Source organism: Alternaria viburni (assembly GCF_023758015.1).
Source record: "Alternaria viburni strain BMP 2772 chromosome Unknown scaffold_3, whole genome shotgun sequence".
In the NCBI taxonomy this organism is placed as follows: domain Eukaryota; kingdom Fungi; phylum Ascomycota; class Dothideomycetes; order Pleosporales; family Pleosporaceae; genus Alternaria; species Alternaria viburni.
The window spans coordinates 359,947-379,452 of record NW_026055772.1 but is presented as its reverse complement, the minus strand read 5'-3'; the positions used below and the strand labels follow the sequence as shown (position 1 = coordinate 379,452).

General features: G+C 52.5%; 7 protein-coding genes across 7 annotated transcripts; 2 read left to right on the top strand and 5 right to left on the bottom strand.

Moving 5' to 3' along the window:
• Positions 1-1,412: 1,412 nt before the first annotated feature.
• On the bottom strand, positions 1,413-3,684 carry J4E79_001754 (uncharacterized protein; the record flags this gene model as incomplete). Its single annotated transcript, XM_049350660.1, has 2 exons — positions 1,413-3,572; positions 3,622-3,684. The coding sequence occupies 2 exons, from the start codon at positions 3,682-3,684 to the stop codon at positions 1,413-1,415; spliced, it is 2,223 nt and encodes a 740-aa protein (XP_049214499.1).
• A 371-nt stretch (positions 3,685-4,055) lies between these two features.
• On the bottom strand, positions 4,056-6,803 carry J4E79_001753 (uncharacterized protein; the record flags this gene model as incomplete). Its single annotated transcript, XM_049350659.1, is given in 2 exon segments — positions 4,056-4,307; positions 4,320-6,803. The coding sequence occupies 2 exon segments, from the start codon at positions 6,801-6,803 to the stop codon at positions 4,056-4,058; spliced, it is 2,736 nt and encodes a 911-aa protein (XP_049214498.1).
• Positions 6,804-10,009: 3,206 nt separating this feature from the next.
• J4E79_001752 (uncharacterized protein) lies at positions 10,010-10,372 on the top strand (the record flags this gene model as incomplete). Its single annotated transcript, XM_049350658.1, has 2 exons — positions 10,010-10,163; positions 10,218-10,372. The coding sequence occupies 2 exons, from the start codon at positions 10,010-10,012 to the stop codon at positions 10,370-10,372; spliced, it is 309 nt and encodes a 102-aa protein (XP_049214497.1).
• Positions 10,373-10,708: 336 nt separating this feature from the next.
• On the bottom strand, positions 10,709-12,636 carry J4E79_001751 (uncharacterized protein; the record flags this gene model as incomplete). The annotated part of the gene is made up of 2 exons (XM_049350657.1): positions 10,709-12,094; positions 12,151-12,636. The coding sequence occupies 2 exons, from the start codon at positions 12,634-12,636 to the stop codon at positions 10,709-10,711; spliced, it is 1,872 nt and encodes a 623-aa protein (XP_049214496.1).
• Positions 12,637-13,223: 587 nt separating this feature from the next.
• On the bottom strand, positions 13,224-14,195 carry J4E79_001750 (uncharacterized protein; the record flags this gene model as incomplete). Its single annotated transcript, XM_049350656.1, has 1 exon — positions 13,224-14,195. One exon carries the CDS (start codon positions 14,193-14,195, stop codon positions 13,224-13,226), a length of 972 nt encoding a protein of 323 aa, XP_049214495.1.
• A 1,000-nt stretch (positions 14,196-15,195) lies between these two features.
• On the top strand, positions 15,196-15,705 carry J4E79_001749 (uncharacterized protein; the record flags this gene model as incomplete). The annotated part of the gene is made up of 1 exon (XM_049350655.1): positions 15,196-15,705. One exon carries the CDS (start codon positions 15,196-15,198, stop codon positions 15,703-15,705), a length of 510 nt encoding a protein of 169 aa, XP_049214494.1.
• A 104-nt stretch (positions 15,706-15,809) lies between these two features.
• Positions 15,810-17,652, bottom strand: J4E79_001748 (uncharacterized protein; the record flags this gene model as incomplete). The annotated part of the gene is made up of 3 exons (XM_049350654.1): positions 15,810-17,265; positions 17,489-17,586; positions 17,632-17,652. 3 exons carry the CDS (start codon positions 17,650-17,652, stop codon positions 15,810-15,812), a joined length of 1,575 nt encoding a protein of 524 aa, XP_049214493.1.
• Between the last annotated feature and the right edge of the window lie 1,854 nt (positions 17,653-19,506).

Sequence of the window (19,506 nt, the reverse complement as noted above, 5' to 3'; positions counted from 1 at the left end):
CGAAAACGATATTTCAATCAAACCACGGTTACCCACCACTCCAGAAAGTGGAGTCATGGCGCAAGACTCCATGAGCCATCATGTTAGCCGTCGGCGTACTCCACGCTCTGGAAAGCCAGTCGACCGTCCAAATTTTCATCGTCGGTCCACTTGGCGGGCAACAGAGTCGTTTTGCCGCGCAAGATGCAGAAGTTGAACCGTGACAGTAGCATGATCGAAATTTTCGAGCCAGGATCACGTCGGCTACGAGCGGGTCGGCGCCGCCAGTTCGCGTCGCCTTGAGCGCGACAGGCCAAGCGGCAATGCTTATCGCGGGATTACCGTGTGGAATGTGTAGCTTTGCCGTTCCGTATGTTCCCAGCAGAAAAATTCTGCAGCTTAGCAGTATCTTTTTTGGGGAACTTTGTGGCGGCCGACGCGTTTCGGGAATAGCGAGAGGGCCGGCCCTTCGTCGGGTCACGGCCTTGGCGGCGAGCGTGTCAGACTTCATCCATCGGGAAACCTCGTCAGGCCTATCATGACTCCGTCGCATGTCACCGCATTCAGCTCACCCCTTTCCCCAGCCGGTGGTTGTAGAGGCTTGCTTTGGTCATGCTGAGTCAAATGCCGCAGACTCTTATTTGCATGGCGTGAAAGCACATAATGCTCTACTTAGGTAGTGTTGTTGCGAGGTTCGCGCGACTTTCACATCGTGAGAGCCCAGTTCCTACATCTATTACACGGCCAGTGGAAGCGACCAGCCAGCGGAGCGAGCTGTCGATACCGACTATTCGTCCAGAACGCATACAAGAATACGATGGAGCCTACCATCTTACGCGGCTAAGAAGTCTCAACAGCAGGCGCAATCATAACTAGCTTTCACACCAGGGTATCATCTTCAACGTCGAAACCTACACCTACTATTAGTCACGTACCGAACGTAGCACAAGACTAGACCCCAGGTTTTTCAGCCTTATGCACTCCAGGACGAGCCCAAATGTGGTGCTACCGTTGCGCTGAGACATGGGAGCCGGGACCCAGCCGAACGCTCGCCGGACTCTCCTTGCAGAATCCGGGGGTGTGTTTGACTTTTCATGTGATCTGGGGTTGATTCGCCTGATGGCTAAGCTAGACTACTCGGTCTTGAGCCGAAAACCCTCGTCTCGTTGCCACTGTGTCTTTCCACCACCACATCGTCGTACATGATTGGACTTACATTAAGTGTGAATTGCATGGATATCTCGGTATATATCGAGTAGTCTTATTCCTGATGAGGCAGCCTGGTTTGTGGATCGATTCGCTTACACGTCTAGAAGTGGAGAAATTGGGACAGGTACACTAATATTACCACATTGCGGCGCTCAAGTACGATGTTCATTTCACCTCGATATAACGAAGCACTTTGGGCTCCTCAGGAGGTCAAACTGACGCGCTCACTCATCATCGTCGTAGTCCATCTCTTCGTCTTCGTCCTCATCATCGTCGCTGTATCGGTCTTCTTCCTCCTCCCCATCCTCATCGCCATCCATTCCACTCGTGTTCTTCAACTCATCCAAGTCCCACACACTGTCCGGCAACCCCGCAATCCCCACATCTCTCTTCACAGTGATGATTCCGAACTCCTCGACGCCGCAGAAACCTCCCCTCTGACTCTTGCCAAAGAACCCCACAATAATCTCATCAGGGTTGGGTGTCAGCCTCACAATGTCCGAGTCACGCCTCGCGTTGAGCTCGCCGGCGCTGGTGCCGTCGCTGAGATGTAGCCTTACACCATCTCTAGGGATGACTTCGACGGAACTAATCTCCACTCCCTCGGGAAGGCGTAACTTCTCGGAAGCGTGACCACCGAACTGGTGTTTGCGGCCGTATGTACGCATAGGCCCCCAGTGACTCGTGTGGCCATCTCCATACTTCACCACGCCGCCATCCCATAGACATCCGACCCTTAGATCGATGGAAACGGCGCGGTGCAGATTTCCATCCTTGCCCTTCTCGTGGAGAAGCTGCGCCCATTCGTACCTACGAGTATCGGACTCATCGGGGAAGGCTAGGCGCTTGGCGAGTCGGATCTCGGAGCCTGGGATGCGGATGTACGATCTGCTGGCGAGGAGCTTCCAAACGTTGCCGATGTTGGTCTCCTTTCCATTGTAGGCGAGGATGTTGAGATGGAGGGCTTGGGATCTATCAAAACGCTCTTCGAGAGATGATTCCGTATATTCAATGCGCTTCGGTGCGTTGTGAGTCCAGCCGAGGGGCTGGGATGTCTCTGTACGGTTGAAAGTAAAGCGTACGATGCCGCTGCTTGAACTGATGACGAGTTTAGTCGGGCCTTCATCGTCAGTGTGCTCAGCGTGGGCCTCGGGCGAAGCATGTCGTTCTTCGGCGCTGATGATGGGGTCGATGGGCAGGCGGAAGTGAGGCAGCATGCGGAATGAGAGCGCATCAGCTAGATTCCAACGGGCATTGTTAGGTGTATTGTGAGGATCCACGACCAGGCCTTCTGTTTTGAGATGGCCAGAGTACGCGGTCTTGGGGAGAAAGTTCTTGGGCCAGTCTTGCGCATATCCACGCTCCATGATGCCAGAGCGATGGGGCGATCCGAATGCGTGACCAATTTCATGAAGAAAAGCGCCTTGGCCGATGGCGCATGCTTCCCACATGGTGTTGCACTGGCCGTTGTCATTGCCTACTTTGTCTCCAGGTGCACGGACGTCTGTGAGACAGCCTGTGACTTCTTCCAAGAAGCGCGGCCAGGAGTAGGTCAGGTGGCTACCGAACATACCCAGTGAGATTCCGTCAGGGTTATGGCAACCCAGAGCTGCGTGTCCGAGAATCAGCTTATGCGAGATGCTGTAGTGTGAGTCCAAGATCAACCCAGCAACGATGGGTCGGGCATCGGAAGCGAAGGGGCCTCCTTGCTCCTTGAGCGCATCCAAAAACCAGTCGAACAAGTCATTGTCACGACGTGCAGTAGGGTTTTGTTGCGCGACCTCTTTATTACGGAGTTCCTTGATGGTCCTGGAAGAGCGAATAACGTTGACTTTGGCAGTCGATCGCATGGCACCTTCTCTGTCGAGAGCCTCTTCAACGCGCGCATTGAGGAAGTCGCGACTGATCGTGTCCGCGGCCCACTCCTCATCCAGCCTGAAAGATCGACGCCCAGCACCTTGCAGCCTCAAATCTTCTGCGGTCATAGCTTGCCACATGTAAGCCGCCATGCGCAGCTTGGCGATAGCTGCATCAAGGTCTGAGTGCGTCGAAGAAATCCCCGCAGCCTTTGAAGGTGGACAGTCGATGAGGCATGGCGAGTCTGCGGCGACCATGACAGCGAGGTGAAGAGGCGGGTACTGCAAGAGCGGGATGTAGTTGACGTTTAACTCGATGGTGTGTTCAAGGCAGTCATTGCAGACGTAGGCAAATTCCAAGACGTTCTGCCCTGGCGAGAGCATAACGAGAGCCTTGAAGTTACCGCCTGCTATCGGCCACGTCTGCTCGGGAAAGGAGTCGGCCTTGTTTGCACCTTTGGTAGCAACATGGATGTAACTCCCTTCAGCAGCGGTAAGCGCATAGGCACCCGTGACTAGGAGACAGCGCTGTCGTACGTGTTAGTTATAGACGGTCAACATAGGAATTGCACCATACCTGATGGATCGTTTCCCCGTCTGCGACATTAGTGATATTGAGAGGGGTTGAAATTGGTGCCATTTTGATGCGATTGGAGGATCGTTGGTAGAGTGTTTCGGTGATGTTGTGCAGGAATAGGAATATAACGTCAAATTTTGTCAAGAGACGTCGCGATGTATCTGAATGTCATATTCATGTCGTCTTACTGTGAGTTTTATATTCCATTTCAAGAGCCCGTGAGCAAGGCTGCAACTCCTTACTATGTTGTGGCTTTCAGGCAGCCGTCCCAAAACGGCTAGTCTCAGGGTGCTGCCTCGTCGAGGATGCTGGGTAATGTCTTTCACGTAACGTCACCATAACAGCTTGCATACTGAGAAGCGTGACATTCCTAAAGGTTCGAAGCATAGGGTGATTACGCGCGATGCAAAACACGTTGAAATTTCGATGATGCGTTACATCACCATGCACTGGTCAGCCGCGCCGCCCGTAATCATCGAACTCATGGCTTGCATCGCCCGTGCTTGGAACATCTCTTGCAAATCGGCATTCCCAGCTGTGACCTCGGCCTGTGCGGCAGCGGCCGCAAAATTATGCTTCCTCTGTTGTCTGTGCTCCTGCGACCAACCTTTGTACAAGTTGTCCACATTCAAAGGTCCATCATCCGTAAAGAGCCTGGCGGCTCCTTTGTGGTACTTCGTCAAATCCTTCAAGCATACCTCGCTTTGTGCGCACTCATAGTTTTCTTCCTGTTGCCGTAGATGATTGCGCATCGCTCTGCGCGCTATGTCCATGAACCGAGGATATTTCCCTTCGATTAGGGACGTAGTAATGATGGTATTCGCTGCATGTTGCGGCGATCGTCCGGTTTCTGAGAAAGACGGATCCCAATCTGGGTCGTTCTCGAGCGCTGCGTAGATGGCTTTCCACGTATCCGAGCATTGCCGCTGCATCAACGTTCCGTTGAAATAAAGATCTGGCAAGTCAGCCTGCAGCCAGAAAGCAAAATGTTGCAGAATAGCAACAGATGTGAGTCCGTCTCTGCCGTTAATAGGCTCCAGTTGTAGTCCCTGCTGCTCTTGAGAGGCTTGCATCGCGCGCGCGAGACGGCCACGGGTTGCATCAGGAGCAGAAGCTTCGAGAAGTGCCGTAGTAATGGTGTCGATTCTCCCATTAAAGGCTCCACCGGGTATCTTCTTGATCCAACAGCCACTAGCACCGCGCGGCAAGTAGACAGTCTCTCCAAACACGGTTGCATCTCTGAACAGTCGAGACTTGTTAGTGGGATCATATCTAGGCCGGCCTAGATCTCCACGGCTAAGGTCCAGACGATCAAAGGTATATGATTGCACCTGCTTGAGCGTGGGCTGGCCAGTAGCAAGATCGAAGAGAGTCCGTGCTTCCTCGGGCGACTCGGGTGGTCTCTTGATCAACACGTATCGGGGATCCTGGCTGAAGAGCATGAACTCCATGTCGGGCCACACTGGGTCGGAAGGGCTCCTCAGCTGTGTCCCCATATAAACATGAGCCATGAACAGAAGAGAACATGAAGTTGCTTCGTGTGACAGGCCAGCTGCGTGCCAGTGAACGAGAAAGTGGTACTTTAACATGCCGTTGAGCAAAGGATGGTGCTTATATATGTAGAACGCTTTTTTCTTCATCATCCCGAAGATGGGGTGTCCATTGACCTTTGGATCTTGCGCAAGCTGTTGCCATTGTTCGGCAAATCCGTCATGGTTGGCCCAGGGACTGATGTCGTTGTATGCCTCTCTGAAAGGTTTGTAACATTCATCTTGGATATTGTCTGGCATCATCGGATCCTCCCAGTTATTCGTAATGGCCTGTTCTACTCCCATTAGGTGGTTAAGGTAGACCTGAAGTTCAAAATGCGGTCGGTTGGTCATCTCGCCCATGATGTCTTGCGAGTCGAAATGAAGCTGGACGCCATATGTAAGCCACATTGGGATCTTGTGCTCGGTAAACATGTCCAATAGACCTTTGGAGACCATATCCAGCAGTGGTGGGCGTTTGGCTGCTTTCGCGACGATCCGCATGATTTGGGCAAGTTCGATTGCTCTGAATGTTCGATTGTGAATGTTGGCATCGCCGAAGTCCTTCGGCATCACTTGCGGAATCGAGTTCTTTTTTGTCATGTGCTTGTGGAGGTAGAACTTCAAACCAGCGAAGACCGGCCAGAAGTCGAAATGTGCTTCACTCTGGGCGTCCGCGGTAACGCCAAGCCTGGTGGAAGGCTTTGCAATCTCCGCGAGAGACCACTTGTGCATATCCTCGTGGTTGTTGTAAAAAAGAACGGCGGGGAGCGTCCAGACCGGATACTCAGTGACTGGATATTTCTTCGGTCGTGTTACTAGCAAGTCGAACTTCGCCTCCGCACTTTGAGCAAGCTTAATAGCCGTATCCGTGGTCATGGCTGCCACAATCAAGTCGACTTTGCCGCTCTTGTATTTCTGCCAGTTGTCACGGACCACCTCCCTCATGTCCTGTTGTTCCTGAAGCATAAGCGCAACAGCAATCCAGAAGTCGTCCTCTTTGTCTTCCTCAGCTTCCTCGATCGTGACATTAGATACGTCAGGGAGTGTATCTTCAGCAATATCTTCCTCGTCGGCTAGTGCCACAAGCTCATCGACGGTCAGCCCCGCGAAGCGATTGCGTGACGATAAGTCGGCCACATTAATAGCGGAACCATTGTTGCGTGCGATTTCTGGTCCACCCGACCCAAGGAATGGCTTGAGGGATGCGAAAGTGTCCTCGAGAACCTTGATGAAGTATTCGTGCCGCAGGTCACTATTCGTATCCGGGTTGACTTTCGCCTTGTACCATTGCGAGACCTTCCGACGTGTCTGAATGGCGCGACTGAAGTGCCTGCATAAAGCAACAGGGACCATAATCTCAGACTCTGCTTCCTCTCCAGCTTTTGCTATCGCTTCTGCCATGGGTACAAAGTCCGATACTCCGAGTTGGTATACTGTGCCACCACCTCCACCTTTCGCATTCTGGTTGCCTTTCCTACCCGCGCCCTTTTTCGACTTGGATTTCGACTTTGTCTGTTTTTGTTCTTTTGTTTTGACTTCGAAGCCGATGGACGCGGCGGTTTCGGCAATCCATCCTGCAATGTATTCGGTGGCTCGCTTGTACAAGGTGTACTTGGCGAGGAAGGTCTGTGGCTCGTTGAGGCCCGACATGGTGTGAGCCGATTCGAGGCAGAGAAGCGCTCGATGTTAGCGTTCTGTAATGGGTGGGGTGCCTGAGTGCGACGATGGCGGTACCTGGTGCTGCCGCAGCTCGTATAGCTCCGAATGAGAAGGCGGGCAAACCCTGCCGAGCGCCGCTAGACCTATTTCCTATTTCACGTGACCCAAAAAAGCTGGGGCACAGAACTATCAGCGAGCGCGACTCATAACGGCCCGAATCGATTCAAACACTCGACTACGCCTCAGATCCATTGGTATAATATGGCGTTATGTCAGCGCGGTCGTGGTATGGACGCGGAACAGAATATCACAATGATGGGATTGTTGCAGTGTGCATAAAACGTATCCTACCTAGGTACTTTTGAGTGCTTACCTAGGTAGGTATGCTCGACATCCCAATCAGAAGCTGCCCATGTAAAGAGAGCTTCGGGACCTCAAAACCAGCTGCAGTACTCGTTTGTCAAGCTCATCCTACTGTATTCTTCGTTGCGATGTAGTGATAAGTCAGGGTACCTAGGTAGGCCCATTAGCTTATCTGCATACCTAGGTATTGACTATCGTATCTAGGCTTCTAGGTCAGGTGTATAACTATGTGATCACGACCGGATGCAAGCTCCTCAGCGATGGGTCTTGCGGCGCCTTCATTCACAATGTTGGAGTCGCCCGTACAACGATGGCGATTCGGAACTTGCAAAGGCAAGTGTGGTTGAAAGCAGAATATAAGGCTGACGAAACCTCACTCGCACTTTTTGCAAGCCATGTTGACCGAAAGAAAGAGAGCAGAGCTGTTTCTATAGCAAGAAGCGCAGTAAGTATGGAGGATATCAGTATCCATAAGTACAGTTTGAATAGCGGTGAAGGACGCCATTTACAAACCTCTACATGTACTCTGGTAGTCGCCGAAAAGGTTATTAGAATTGTCAAATAAGCGGTCAGATGCTACTACTGTAGTCTGTAATCGGCTATCGTCGTCCACTTTGCTATGGTGTTGGTTCGAGATCTTAGTCGCGCCGTAGCGGCATCGTGGCGTTTGTAGACCCGACCAAGCGCCAGATCAATCAAACTCAAAGTTGACATTCACGCCGTCGAATGTAGTGCTGTCTGTAGTAGCAGTCTGACTGCAGAGGTCGATTAGAATCTGACCCTGTGGTCATTCTAGAACAACATGAGGAGAGCGGTGACTGTTGGCGAGTGCCGAAGAGCTTCGGAGCATGGCCGTGCCCTTCCTGCCTGGTGTGTCGCAAATGTCCCTGGCACATCTGGCACATGGCCACAGTCCATCGCAATGCGCGAGCATCTCAGTACCATGGCGTCGCATTGCTTCTGGCCCTTCAACTACGCGCTGCATGTGCTGTACTTACCGCCTTGAGCTGTCACGTCCGCTCCTGAGTTTCGTCGACCCTGCGCCACCACACGCACTAGGCCATCAGCCTCGCCGCCCTCGCGTAAATAGGATGGCAGGATCGCGTGGAAGAATGCGTTTCGCCTCAAAGAATGCACTTCAGTTAAATGAAGTGTTTGTCGCGATTGGCTGCTCGATAGCAAAATGATGTAAATCGTCCTGCACGACTTGTTCAGATCTTGCTGCGTTGTCAGGAACCGGGTCTTTGTTGTGACGTAGATCGATGCAAGCGAGGTCGGCTGCTCGGGCTGTCACGCCAGGATCAGGCAAGGCGCGCTCAAGTGGGGCTTAACGGCCGCCTGGGCATGCAACGTTCCGTTCCATACATTTTCACAACGTCTCCTGAGGAATGCACCTTCTTTCGTCGTTTAGGACCGAATGCGGGTCTCGTTGTGCTGACCAGATGTCTGCGAATGGCCTCATCCAAACTCTAACGGAGATTACGGATGTAAATGTCAGCCTTAGGACAATTCGCACAATTTGACAGCTTTTGTCGTTTGAACTCTGTGAGTACCTATAGATTCCCATCCTTGTGCTATATCAAACGCTAGCCGAACCATCACCAGGTTTTCCACCGTGCTACAGGGCTTCCTTGGAAGCTGGTTCTAGATTCTCATTCGCCATGACCCTTGCTAAACCCCTTAGCCCCACGTTTCGATCGCTTTTCTGGACTTCGTCACACCTACCTCTAGCATCATCGGATGGCGTATTGAGGCGCTTGAGTTCTTTGACAGCTGTTTGCCACACCTTGTCATGGGTCAGCTCTGGTATATCTGCCGGTTGTTAAAGAAAGATTTTCAAGGTTGGAATGAACGCGTGGTGTGGGTGACGATGAAGCATCGCCTCCACCAAGTCGATCGGTCAAAGCAAGACGACAATCGTGTACACATTCTCACATTCGCATGAATACACTTCCATGCTAAGTGCCGTTCAGGCGGTCTACGCGCACTCAGACCACTCCCACAAGCGTTTGACTTGGTGAACTTGAGGCTCGGAGATGAGCCTTATGCAGCGCCTGTGAACGAGCGCTCCGGTAGCCGGTACCCCAGCTTAGGGTACGTCACTGGCGCTGAAGCCTCAACTCGTGGAGGGTGTCCGACCACCCTATGGCATAGTCTGGGGCAGCCACAAAACCCTATGAGAGGCTTTGACGTGGACAACGTGCATACAGCCAGGACACCCTGCAGCAAATGTACGCGCCAGGGGCAGCGAAAAGATGCCCAATGTGTAAGTATGTTCGCGTTCGACATCTGATCCCTGCCCTGAATGGCTATACCTCCGATATCGATCTACGTTCCACAGTATCCATTCTTCATGCGACAGCAACTCCAGCCGTGCAGGTTTCGAGATCAACAGCCCTAACGGATACTCCACCCTCGGTACCAACCAGTCAGCATGATCAGCCAGGTACCACAGAGCCAAACCAGCTGAGATCGACGTCATTCTTTGCCAGGTGCAGACTCGCCATGAAGAAGTTGGGGACGCCAGGTGGACCTGTCACCGTTATTTTGACCGTTATGGACGTGCGCTCCCGGCTGTCAGCTAATTCCCCTGGCGTCGATGACGATCGTAGCCTGGGTATGCCGGTGTTTGATGACGATGGCAATGTAATGAAGCGTGTACTTGGAATGAACCTTGAACAAGATGAGGACTGAGAAGGTATAAAGAGGGCAACGATGCCTCGACAATTGAACATCATCCAACACATTCAACTCACATCAACAACTCTACAACACCACTTCCAAACAACACTTCCTTCTTTCACAAGAACCAACCAACCCAACCAACCTTCAAAATGCAGTTCACCATCACCGCCATTGTCGCTTTCGCCGCCACCGCTGCCTTCGCTGCTCCCCTTGACGAGCGCCAGGTTGGCCTCTGCTCTTCCGGCAACCCCGTATGCTGCGCTACCGATGTCCTGAACCTCGCCAACTTGGACTGCGCTCCTCGTACGTCCTTCCCATCCTCACCTATCAAAGACATGATCACTAACATTCTCTCAGCTACCACCACCCCTACCAGCATCAACCAGTTCATCGACGGATGCGCTGAGTCCGGCCAGCAGGCCAAGTGCTGCCTCATCCCCATCCTCGGCCAGGCTCTCATCTGCTCCGACGTCAACCCCACTGCTGAGGCTCCCGCTACCCCCTCCGCATAAGCGCCTTTCGTCGCTTCTCATTCGGCATGGCGCGAATAATGTATATCCTCAACGATGGTCGTGCCTTGGTTTCTTAGACACATGTACAACATCTTCTTTCGATTGGTTTAGATAGGGAGTGAGCATTAATACACATTTCACTTGGAGTAACTCTTCTTTATGGTGACATTGATTCATTCTATCTATAACTGAAAAGTCAAGAGGAGTGTTGGGAAATACAACCCATGCATTGGGCGAAGTTTGTAATGGCTTGAACTACCGAGGAGGCATTCGAATGCTGTGAGGCTGTCGGTATGACAGCTGTAGTGGTGTAAGATATATACGTTGGCGTCCAGCTCAACGCTTTGCGATGTCAGGAAGCCATGTGGGCGACATCTTCTCCCACAACCGCCTGAGAGGACCAGTCTTGTCCTCCTTGTCGTTCTCATCCGGGTCATCGGAGTCGTAACGATTGCATAGCGATGCCCAGACCCTCTTGTCTTTGAAGACATTCTCATGGAGGTACTGGCAGGCTTTGTACCATTCATCCCGAGAGTCCCAATCTGCAATCTCTTGGCATTGATTGGTCATCTCCGTGGCTCGAGAGATGCAGCTCGTAATGCTGCCTATCAATGGTGCCATTTCAAGGTCACCAGGCCACGGGCATCTACGACCTTGGAGTCGAAACACGACTGAAGCGCGTTTTAGGAGGGGTGCCGCTTTCTCAAGTTCTGCCTTCACATATGAGGCCATGATGAACTCTGGGTGTTGTGTAGGTAACTGGGTGAGCTCCAGTACATTGTAGTGCCATATCTTCAAGCTGGCGGCCTTCTGATTAGGCCAGTTGAATGACCTCCATTTGAGCTCTTTGAGCTGATCATCTGGCAGACCAAACCAATCTTCTTTACTGAAGTCAATGAGGCCTGGTGCACCTTGGGGCACTATCGGCTGCTGGGGAGGTGCCTGTTGGATAGGCGCGGAGGTACTCGGTGCCTGTTGCGGCTGCGGAGCGATCGTGATGGCAGGAGCGGGGAGGTACTTAGTGGTGGTGGGGATGGCGGACAGCGTCCCCATATTGGGTGCTGGAGGGTCTTGCGTACTTGACGCGGGAGGCTCGGGCCTCATGATGATGAGGTCTTGGAGACAATCCTTCAACCCAAGGTAGTTGGCGAATTGACGATAGAGCGCAAGGAAAACCATCAGTTCCTGGCTCTCTTGAATGGAAGCGCCTTCAGGCACCAAGTAGTTCCAGAACTCCACGATAGAGGCATTCCAGCCAATAAGGGATGACTGCTCCATGGTCATACCGCCCACGAAGTATGGCTTCAGGTCGCTCTCGGCACTCGCCATCAAGGTCCAAATCGCGTCTGCCGACGACATGTACTCAGTGCCGGTACTGGCAGCAACCAGAAAACCCCTCATCGCAGTCTCAAGGGTAGGTGCTTGACTAGCCAGGTTGCTCATGGTCGACCTGGCAAGGTCTTCGAGGGATGGCTGTGGCGGGGCCGGGAGGTATGTGATAGGTAGCTCGACAACCTTATGGGCAGGTGCAATGACTACATGGTCCTTCGTGGTAGTCGCTGTCGACTTCGTAGTGATTTGAGCCACTTCTGGCTTCGGTATGGTAGGTGCTGCGGCGACCTTTTCGTGCTCGGTAGACCCATAGGCTGGTGATGGTTGTCTAGGTGCAGACCGCCAGTGATCGCGCTCTTTGCGGCGGGTGTTTGCCCAAGAAGTCGATAGCTGCGATACGGAATAGTATGTCGGGTCGCGTCGATCGGAGTGTGCGAACGACTCACCGGTGCCGCGGAAGTTGGTGAAGGGGAACTCGAACGGCGGTGGATATGAAGGAGGCGCTGGCTCTGTAGGTACTGGCTCTGCAGGCGGTAGTGTGAGACGGGCGGCGGTGTGGTGTGAGCGATGGTAGGAGTGACAGGGAGCTTCGTCTCTTGCGATTGTCCCTTTTCGATAGGATGATGGAGGTCGTCTTGGTCGGCCTCGGGATGAGGGCCTATCCAGTAGGTATACTTGATATATACGTATAGGGCGAAGGTAAGGTAGACGCAGATGAGAAGTGAGATGAAGCGGAGGTAGAGGGGAACTCCTTCGAAGTTGTGGGTGAACTGATAGTAGACTTCCCAGCAAATCTCCCAGTATAGGTACGAGACGACGATTTGGAGGCGGCGAACAACAAGCGAAAAGAACTCAGATGATGCGACGATGCGGCCGATGTCGAGGGCTACTAGCAAGAGAAAGCAAAGAAGGGCGATGGTGACAGTGCGCATCTTGTCGGTATAGCGTGCGGCGGGTGAGCTCGCAAAGTAGGGTATGATGAGGTTTTGGGTATCGTCAAATAGAAGAGCTTGTGTTGGTAGCTGCGATGGAAAAGGATTGGAGTGTTTGGTTTGGAAACTGAGAGCAATGAAGCAGGACGGGTGTTTTGAGGGTTTGTATCGCTTTGTGTGTGGGCGAAAGATATTTTGACTGCTATTGTGGCTGGGTCCGTGCCTATTGTTGGTCACCGTGGAGATGACGACGAGTTATTCTGAAAAAGCGGTGGTGAGTCGCGAATTGCGGTGCGGAGCGCTGAACAAACGGAAGACTTGGCGCGATACCGGCGGTGGACGAGAAGTGAAAGGGACAGCGACAAGACGCGCTATTCGCCAGAACGCTATCATCAGCTACAAATGATGTGTTTGACTAGGATATCGTCCCATTAGAAGGAGAGACCCCCGGATCAAGGTGTCTATGAAGCATGGCGTTCGCTCAAGTCGATGGGAAGGACCATAGAAGTAATATCCAGTCAAAGCCGGAAGGTGAGTAGTTGACGAGACTTTACCTACAGATCCATATCGCAGTGTCAGTTCCGACTTCAAGGCCTCCGTCCGATCTGAAGATCTAAAGCTTTTGCGAGGATGTATAGCATCTCCAATCGTACGCACGCCACACCCTTCTCCTTGCCCATGCGAACGGGGTTGCCCACAATAGCCTCTACTTCTATTCTCCGATTCGACTGAACGTCCTGAAGCATACTAGGTTCAATACCAGCGTTCGTAGGGATCCTGGCTTGCGCCCGGCTAAGCTGGTTGTCCACCTGCTCGCGCGTGATTTCGTAGCCATGCGCAGCTGCGATGTCGCGAATCTCAAGCATCACAGCTAGTACAACACCGTCCGCCTCTTCCGAGGCAGTTAGAATATCTGTGTCTTTGCTCAGAGCGAGAGCACACATGGGGTTCCAGGATGCATTGACGAGTAGTTTCATCCATCGCTTGTGCTGAACGTCCTCGTAGAATTCCGCTGTAGCACCGGCTGCTGTGACAAGTTCCGTGAAAGCTTTAGCCCGTTTACTTGGTGCGGAAGATGGATAGGCTCCCACTTGGAGTTTCTCGACTTCACCGTGTTTGATGACGCCGGCTGGCCGTTGGGTAGCGGGCATATAGACGACAGCGCTGATGATCGGGTTGTTTGGGTATGCCTTCAAGTATTCTTCTTCGATACCGACACCATTCTGAATAAGTACGATGGCCGTATGTCCAGGTGTGATGGCAGGAGCGATGAGCTTCGGTACCGTATCCGGGATAGCCTTGCTGCAGACGATGATGTAGTCAAATGGATCTGATGATTGTGACGCTGCTTCTCCACAGTCTCGGACTACATTGGGTTTGAAATGAAGGTTTTGACCGAAGATCGATGAATTGATGGTGAAGCCATCTTTCTTTACGACCTCATAATTTGAGCGGCAGACGGCGGTGGTCGCGGCTACCTTGCTGAGCAGGTACAGATACACTGTTCCGACGCTACCGGCACCAAACAGAAGGATCCTTGGCTGCTTCCCCGAAGACATGGTAGAATCTTAGTATCGAAGATGGTGTTGTGCGTAGCTCTCCTGCAGTGCGACCTGGAGGATTGGATGGATGTCACAGTCATGGCCCCACGGCTCTTTCCGTGGCCCCCAAATTTTCGCCGCGGAACGGGTACCCGCATTCTTCCCAAGCCAACTTGGCGCTCCTTTACAGACCATCAGTAAGCCATCTGCGGGAACAGTCAATCCTTCGTTGTATACTTGAAGCGGCTATTAATCCACGATGATAGGGGTCGTCTTACTTGTGGGCTCATTGCACGCGCGCAGGCTGTCGCGACAACAGCAACATCTCAGAGGACGATCACCGCACACAACCAGGTAGCATCCACTGTGATACAGCAGCACAGCTAATAGCCCTGAAAAAGATATTGTGCCTCAGCCGCACTGTGGGCCCGCAGGAACACAGCGTGGCTTTTCATGCAATTTGGAGCCTCGCCTCGATTCGCTGCCTACGTTACCCATGCCGCATCCTGCATGCCAGGTCAGGAAAGGAGTGGTCCGGCCTGTGAAGCTATGATGGATACGACCCCCAAGAGCTGGGCAACTAACTTCAGGTTGCCTTACATGTTAGTGGTCGTCAGCTCCGTACACCAGCTGTAGTTATAACAGCTATGAGATGAACCGGCGCCCTCGTATTCTGGTTGTCTGCTTAGCCGCCCCGCCAAAGCCAATTTGCGGCTAAAGTACCGCGCGCCGACGCGATGATGCATAACCTTCTCTTACTCCTCCTTACCGCACTCGCAGCGCGTGTTTTCGCGACAAGTCAGATAGCCCTCTTCGAGGACGATAACTGCCGAGAGTCATTGCGAGGTTTAGAGGGTCCAAACGGCTATCCGAATGGTACCTGTACAGATCTCAGGCGCAATGGCCCTTATGGGAGCTTCCAGGTCGTCGGCCTGGACCCGGGATGCACAGGTATGTTGCTTCGCGATAAGATGGATACGAGGATGGCATACTGACATTGCGCGCAGTCACCATTTACATGAACGATACGACCGTCGACATATGCTCCGGCTTCCAAGAAGAGATCCAACCGATCGACTGCTACAACTCGACCTTCGTATACTACAGTATCGACTTCTGCGACGCCGGCGCCATTGGTGAATCACCATCTGTCACGTCCACGCCTACGCCTACGCCTACGCCTACGTCGACGTCGACACTGTCGTCCATACCACCTCCCCCAAGCTCCTCAGGCGTGTCGACGGGCGCGATAGCAGGAGCAGCAGTTGGAGGAGGCATCGGTCTGGGCATAATGATTGGATTAGCGGTGTTCTTCATCATGAGGAGACGGCATTCGTCACGCCCACGAGAGATGTCGGGTTCTACGGAGCTTACTAGCGTGACACCGTATGAGGTCCACGCAAAGCATATTCAGGAGTTGGGACCAGGAGCGGTGGCATACAAACACGAACCTGTGGAAATTGAACAACCGCCTGTTGAAATCGGGGGTATGGAGGTGCGACGTGTTGAAGAGAAGGGGCCGCGATAGAATTGATGTATCAAATTGGGCGCATGAAAAGTAATTGCTGAGATTACTGAACATCGTTGGTGTTTTTCCACGATCCTCTTTCCATCGCACTGAACTTCACCAGTCTATCCAGCCTTTCCCAGGATCCATTCGGCGATAACCCGGCGAACCTCCGACGAATGGTCCACCAGCTGCCATTGCCCGTTCCTGAAGTCGATATCCCCATCCAAGGCAGCCCAGCCTCTGCCGTAGTGTACCACATACTCATACAACTCTCCATTGGGACCATCAATATCGTCATCCGAGGGATCAGTACCAGGATGGGCGCGCATGGCACTGAGAGCTAGCTCGATATCCTCTCGCACGTCAACACTCAAGAACCCGGGAGTCTCGGAGTTCAGATCCAAAGTGTCTGTTGAAGAATCCCGATACGGCGCCTGCTCAAGTAACATACTTAGCCAGAGTTTCCTGAGGCTGGGCATGGTCTCGAGAATGTGCAGTGGCTGGTGCCACGTGCCATGCTGTAAACCGACAGATTGGATCACAACGTCCTCCAGTATCGATGCGTGCAAGTGCAGAAATGCGACCAGCTCTTCGTGGCAGATAACCACTTCAGTGAAATTGAGATGACGTAGACCGGGGAAGAAGAAAGTTCCCGCCGGTTCGCGAGCGAGCGGTAGAAGGGTGTGGTTTTGACTCAACTCAAGCTTGGTGATACCGAAGCTTAGGCTAAGCAGTTGTCCAATCCAGGCAGGATCCATGTCGTTCGTGGTAGAGACGAAGCGTAGTTTCTTGCAGAGGCGCTCACGCCAGTATCTGGAATTGTTGTCGAAGTATTCGAAAGTCACTCCAGTACTGGACGAGTTCCAGAACTCGAGGTTCAACTCGATCTTTTCTTCCACCTCAGCCTGTTCTATTGCTTGTAGAGTCATGCAGTATACTCGATTGTAACCATTGTCATCGCCTTTGTCCCAAGACTTGCCTTCTGAATGTTCCAGACTGAACATCGAACTTCGTCCACATCTCAACGCGATTCCACCATTCTCGATGTTTGGAGGCCCGCGGAAGGATTCAACGTCAATCTGGATACTTTTCAAGTTGTTGAACTCCCGGAAGACCTCGGTGAGAATCATGAGATCCATGCGTGAGCGTTCGACGCTTGTCTGTGAGTCCATGTGCCTCTTCTCGTGTACCTCTTCACCATTTATAAGAGCTATGCCGTGTCCGATGCGCTCACCACTCACTGTCAACTCATGGACATATCTTGACAGCACAGGATGGCGGCAGATTTCGAGGAGTGTGCCAAGGCTGGTAGGATGAAGGATGACGACGAGGTGATTGAAAAAGCGCAGTCCGAAAGCGTTGGTGGAATGTGCTGTTAGTGCGCGACACACGCGGCGTACGTTGATGAGATCTTCGTTGGCTAGATGATTGGAAACGTCACCGATAATCTCAGCGGGGAGGTCGAGGAGTCGAAATGTCTGCGGCGGCTCTTCTCCGTGGGCCGCCTTGACTTGAGCGCGAGTAGTCACCATGACTGCGGCGAAATCTCTGCTGTAGTCGGGAATGAGACTGAAGGGTCTGCGTCGATGTGAGGTGAGAGGTCGTGTGAGCGAGACGCTCTTGCCCGTTTGTCAACACCTGGGTCGTGCGCTTTTACGCTAAGCCTGAACCTGATGTGAGAGAAGGTACGACAGGGGAAGCCAGCAGCGGAGAGCATTCCTGGTGCCCAAGGAAATTCATGGAAGACACGTCACCTAGTCATCTACGAGATAAAGTAGGCTATGTAATTATTATTGCGTACATTGTCTTCTCAGCCAGTCCCTGCCCGGCAATGCATACGTAGCTTGCTTTCTGAGAGCCGGAGTCGTTGCTTGACTTCTGACCAGCTGCCTCAGCACCCTGTGTCTGGGAAAGCTACGTGGCATACCCACAATTTATAGTCACCGTATCTGTCTTGATTATCATTTTGGTGCTATACCAACGCAAAGATATTGCTATTTCCGTGGCATACTCTCTCTACGTTCTCCCGCAACTTCGACCACGGAGCGGATGGGGAATCAGTTGACAAAGCGACAGACCAGGCAGACAACAGAGCAGCGTTAGCCAGTGTGAAGTCAATCCGATAGTCAATGCCGCCAGGGTATTCGAACTCGAAGGTGTATGGAACTGGAAGCAAGGCTCCCATGACGAGCAAAACATCTGATCGATTGCTACACGCGACCCCCTGTCGACATGTCGACACTCTGTCCGAACATGGTTCTAGCGCTGGATAGGCTATACTCTGACTCAGCCAAGCAAAGCACATATTTTGTAGAGCCGGTAGTTCGTAGATAGTCTCCAGTATTCCAGACCAGGACTCGTGCTGCAAAGAGACATGCTTTAGTATAATACGAACCAATGTATTCTTGTGCATCTTGAAGAAGTCGTTAAGAACAGCATTCGTAATACAAATACAGCCGTCATAGATAGCCAGGGACCGAAGGTGCGGCCAAACATCCAAGCCACCCTGGGCGTTGCTGAACCTGATACATCCACGGTGAGGGAGCAGGCTGAGTTCCTGCAATGACGAGCACGAAGCAGCAAGGTTGTGAGACCATCTGCCGGTATCCATGGTAGTAACCTCAAGTCTTAGAACCCTGGACGACAAAGAATGCTTCCAATAAGGTAAGCTGAGGTCGAAAAGCTCATATGCTCTGGGCGATGGAGCCAACGTAGACCAGCCTCTGAAAAGTAAACTCAAGCCGAGGCAAATCTTATCGCGAACCATAGCTCGCTCCACAGATCTCATCATCACTTGGATCAAGTGATGTAGGGCGGTGAAGCTGCCTTGAAGCTGTTCCATACGGAGTCTCTCTGGGCCGCAACGGAGGCCGGTCGCTTCTGAGGAAAGGTGTTCCAAGCGCAGGTACGAACAGGTATCGATCCGAATGGTCTCCAGATTCGCGAAACTCCGAAGCGCCTCGGTGAGCATATCTTCCACGGTCGATGCAGGTATGCCGGCGTAGGTCGTCGAAGGTGGACCAGTTTCGCCGCTGATCGATAGAGTCTTCACGAACCGCGAAAGCCTCTGGTGGTGAGCGTAGCGCAACAAGACGGTTAAGCTCTCCATGTGGGGTATAACCACAAGATGAGTGAAGAAGCGCGTCCCAAAAGTGAAGGCCGAACGATGGCTGAGAGTGCGACAGACCAGTCGAGTCTTTCGCAATGAGTCGTCGTCTAAGTGGTCACAAACGCTGCTGAACAGCTCCTGATAGTTGAGAACGCAATTAGCATACGATCATTGCACCGTGCGTCAGAGCACACTACTTACAAGAGGCAAGTCAAGGATCCGGAAGAAGCTGGGGCCGTGCAGACTGAGAGCGCTGAAAGCGACACTGAGCTCGTCCATGGTGTCGCCGTTTCAGCTGACTGCGCAGCTTGCGCGTCTCGATCGAGCGGGGGAAGCGCAGATATTGAAAGTGCGCAGACGGACCTCGTGGGTAACGGTTGTTGGGTGTCAACTGCTCGCGCGCGTTCACCTGCTAGCGCCAAGACTGCGCGTTTGCATGTGATCAATCCATCTCAAGTCTTCCTCGACGATATCTCAACCACCTCACATATCAACACAGCATAAGAACGGAAAAGTGACTGATAAGAGGTAATAATAAATGTACAGACATGGAAGAAGTCTATGGTCCCAGACCAAAAAAAGATATGATTACCCAAAGTGCAACGCCGATAAATGCAGCTCCTGATATCGCAAACGGGCATGCTCCTAAACTCCAGAAGCACTGAGTGATACCCAAATCAAAAGCGAGACGTGCACATCCTGATACAGGG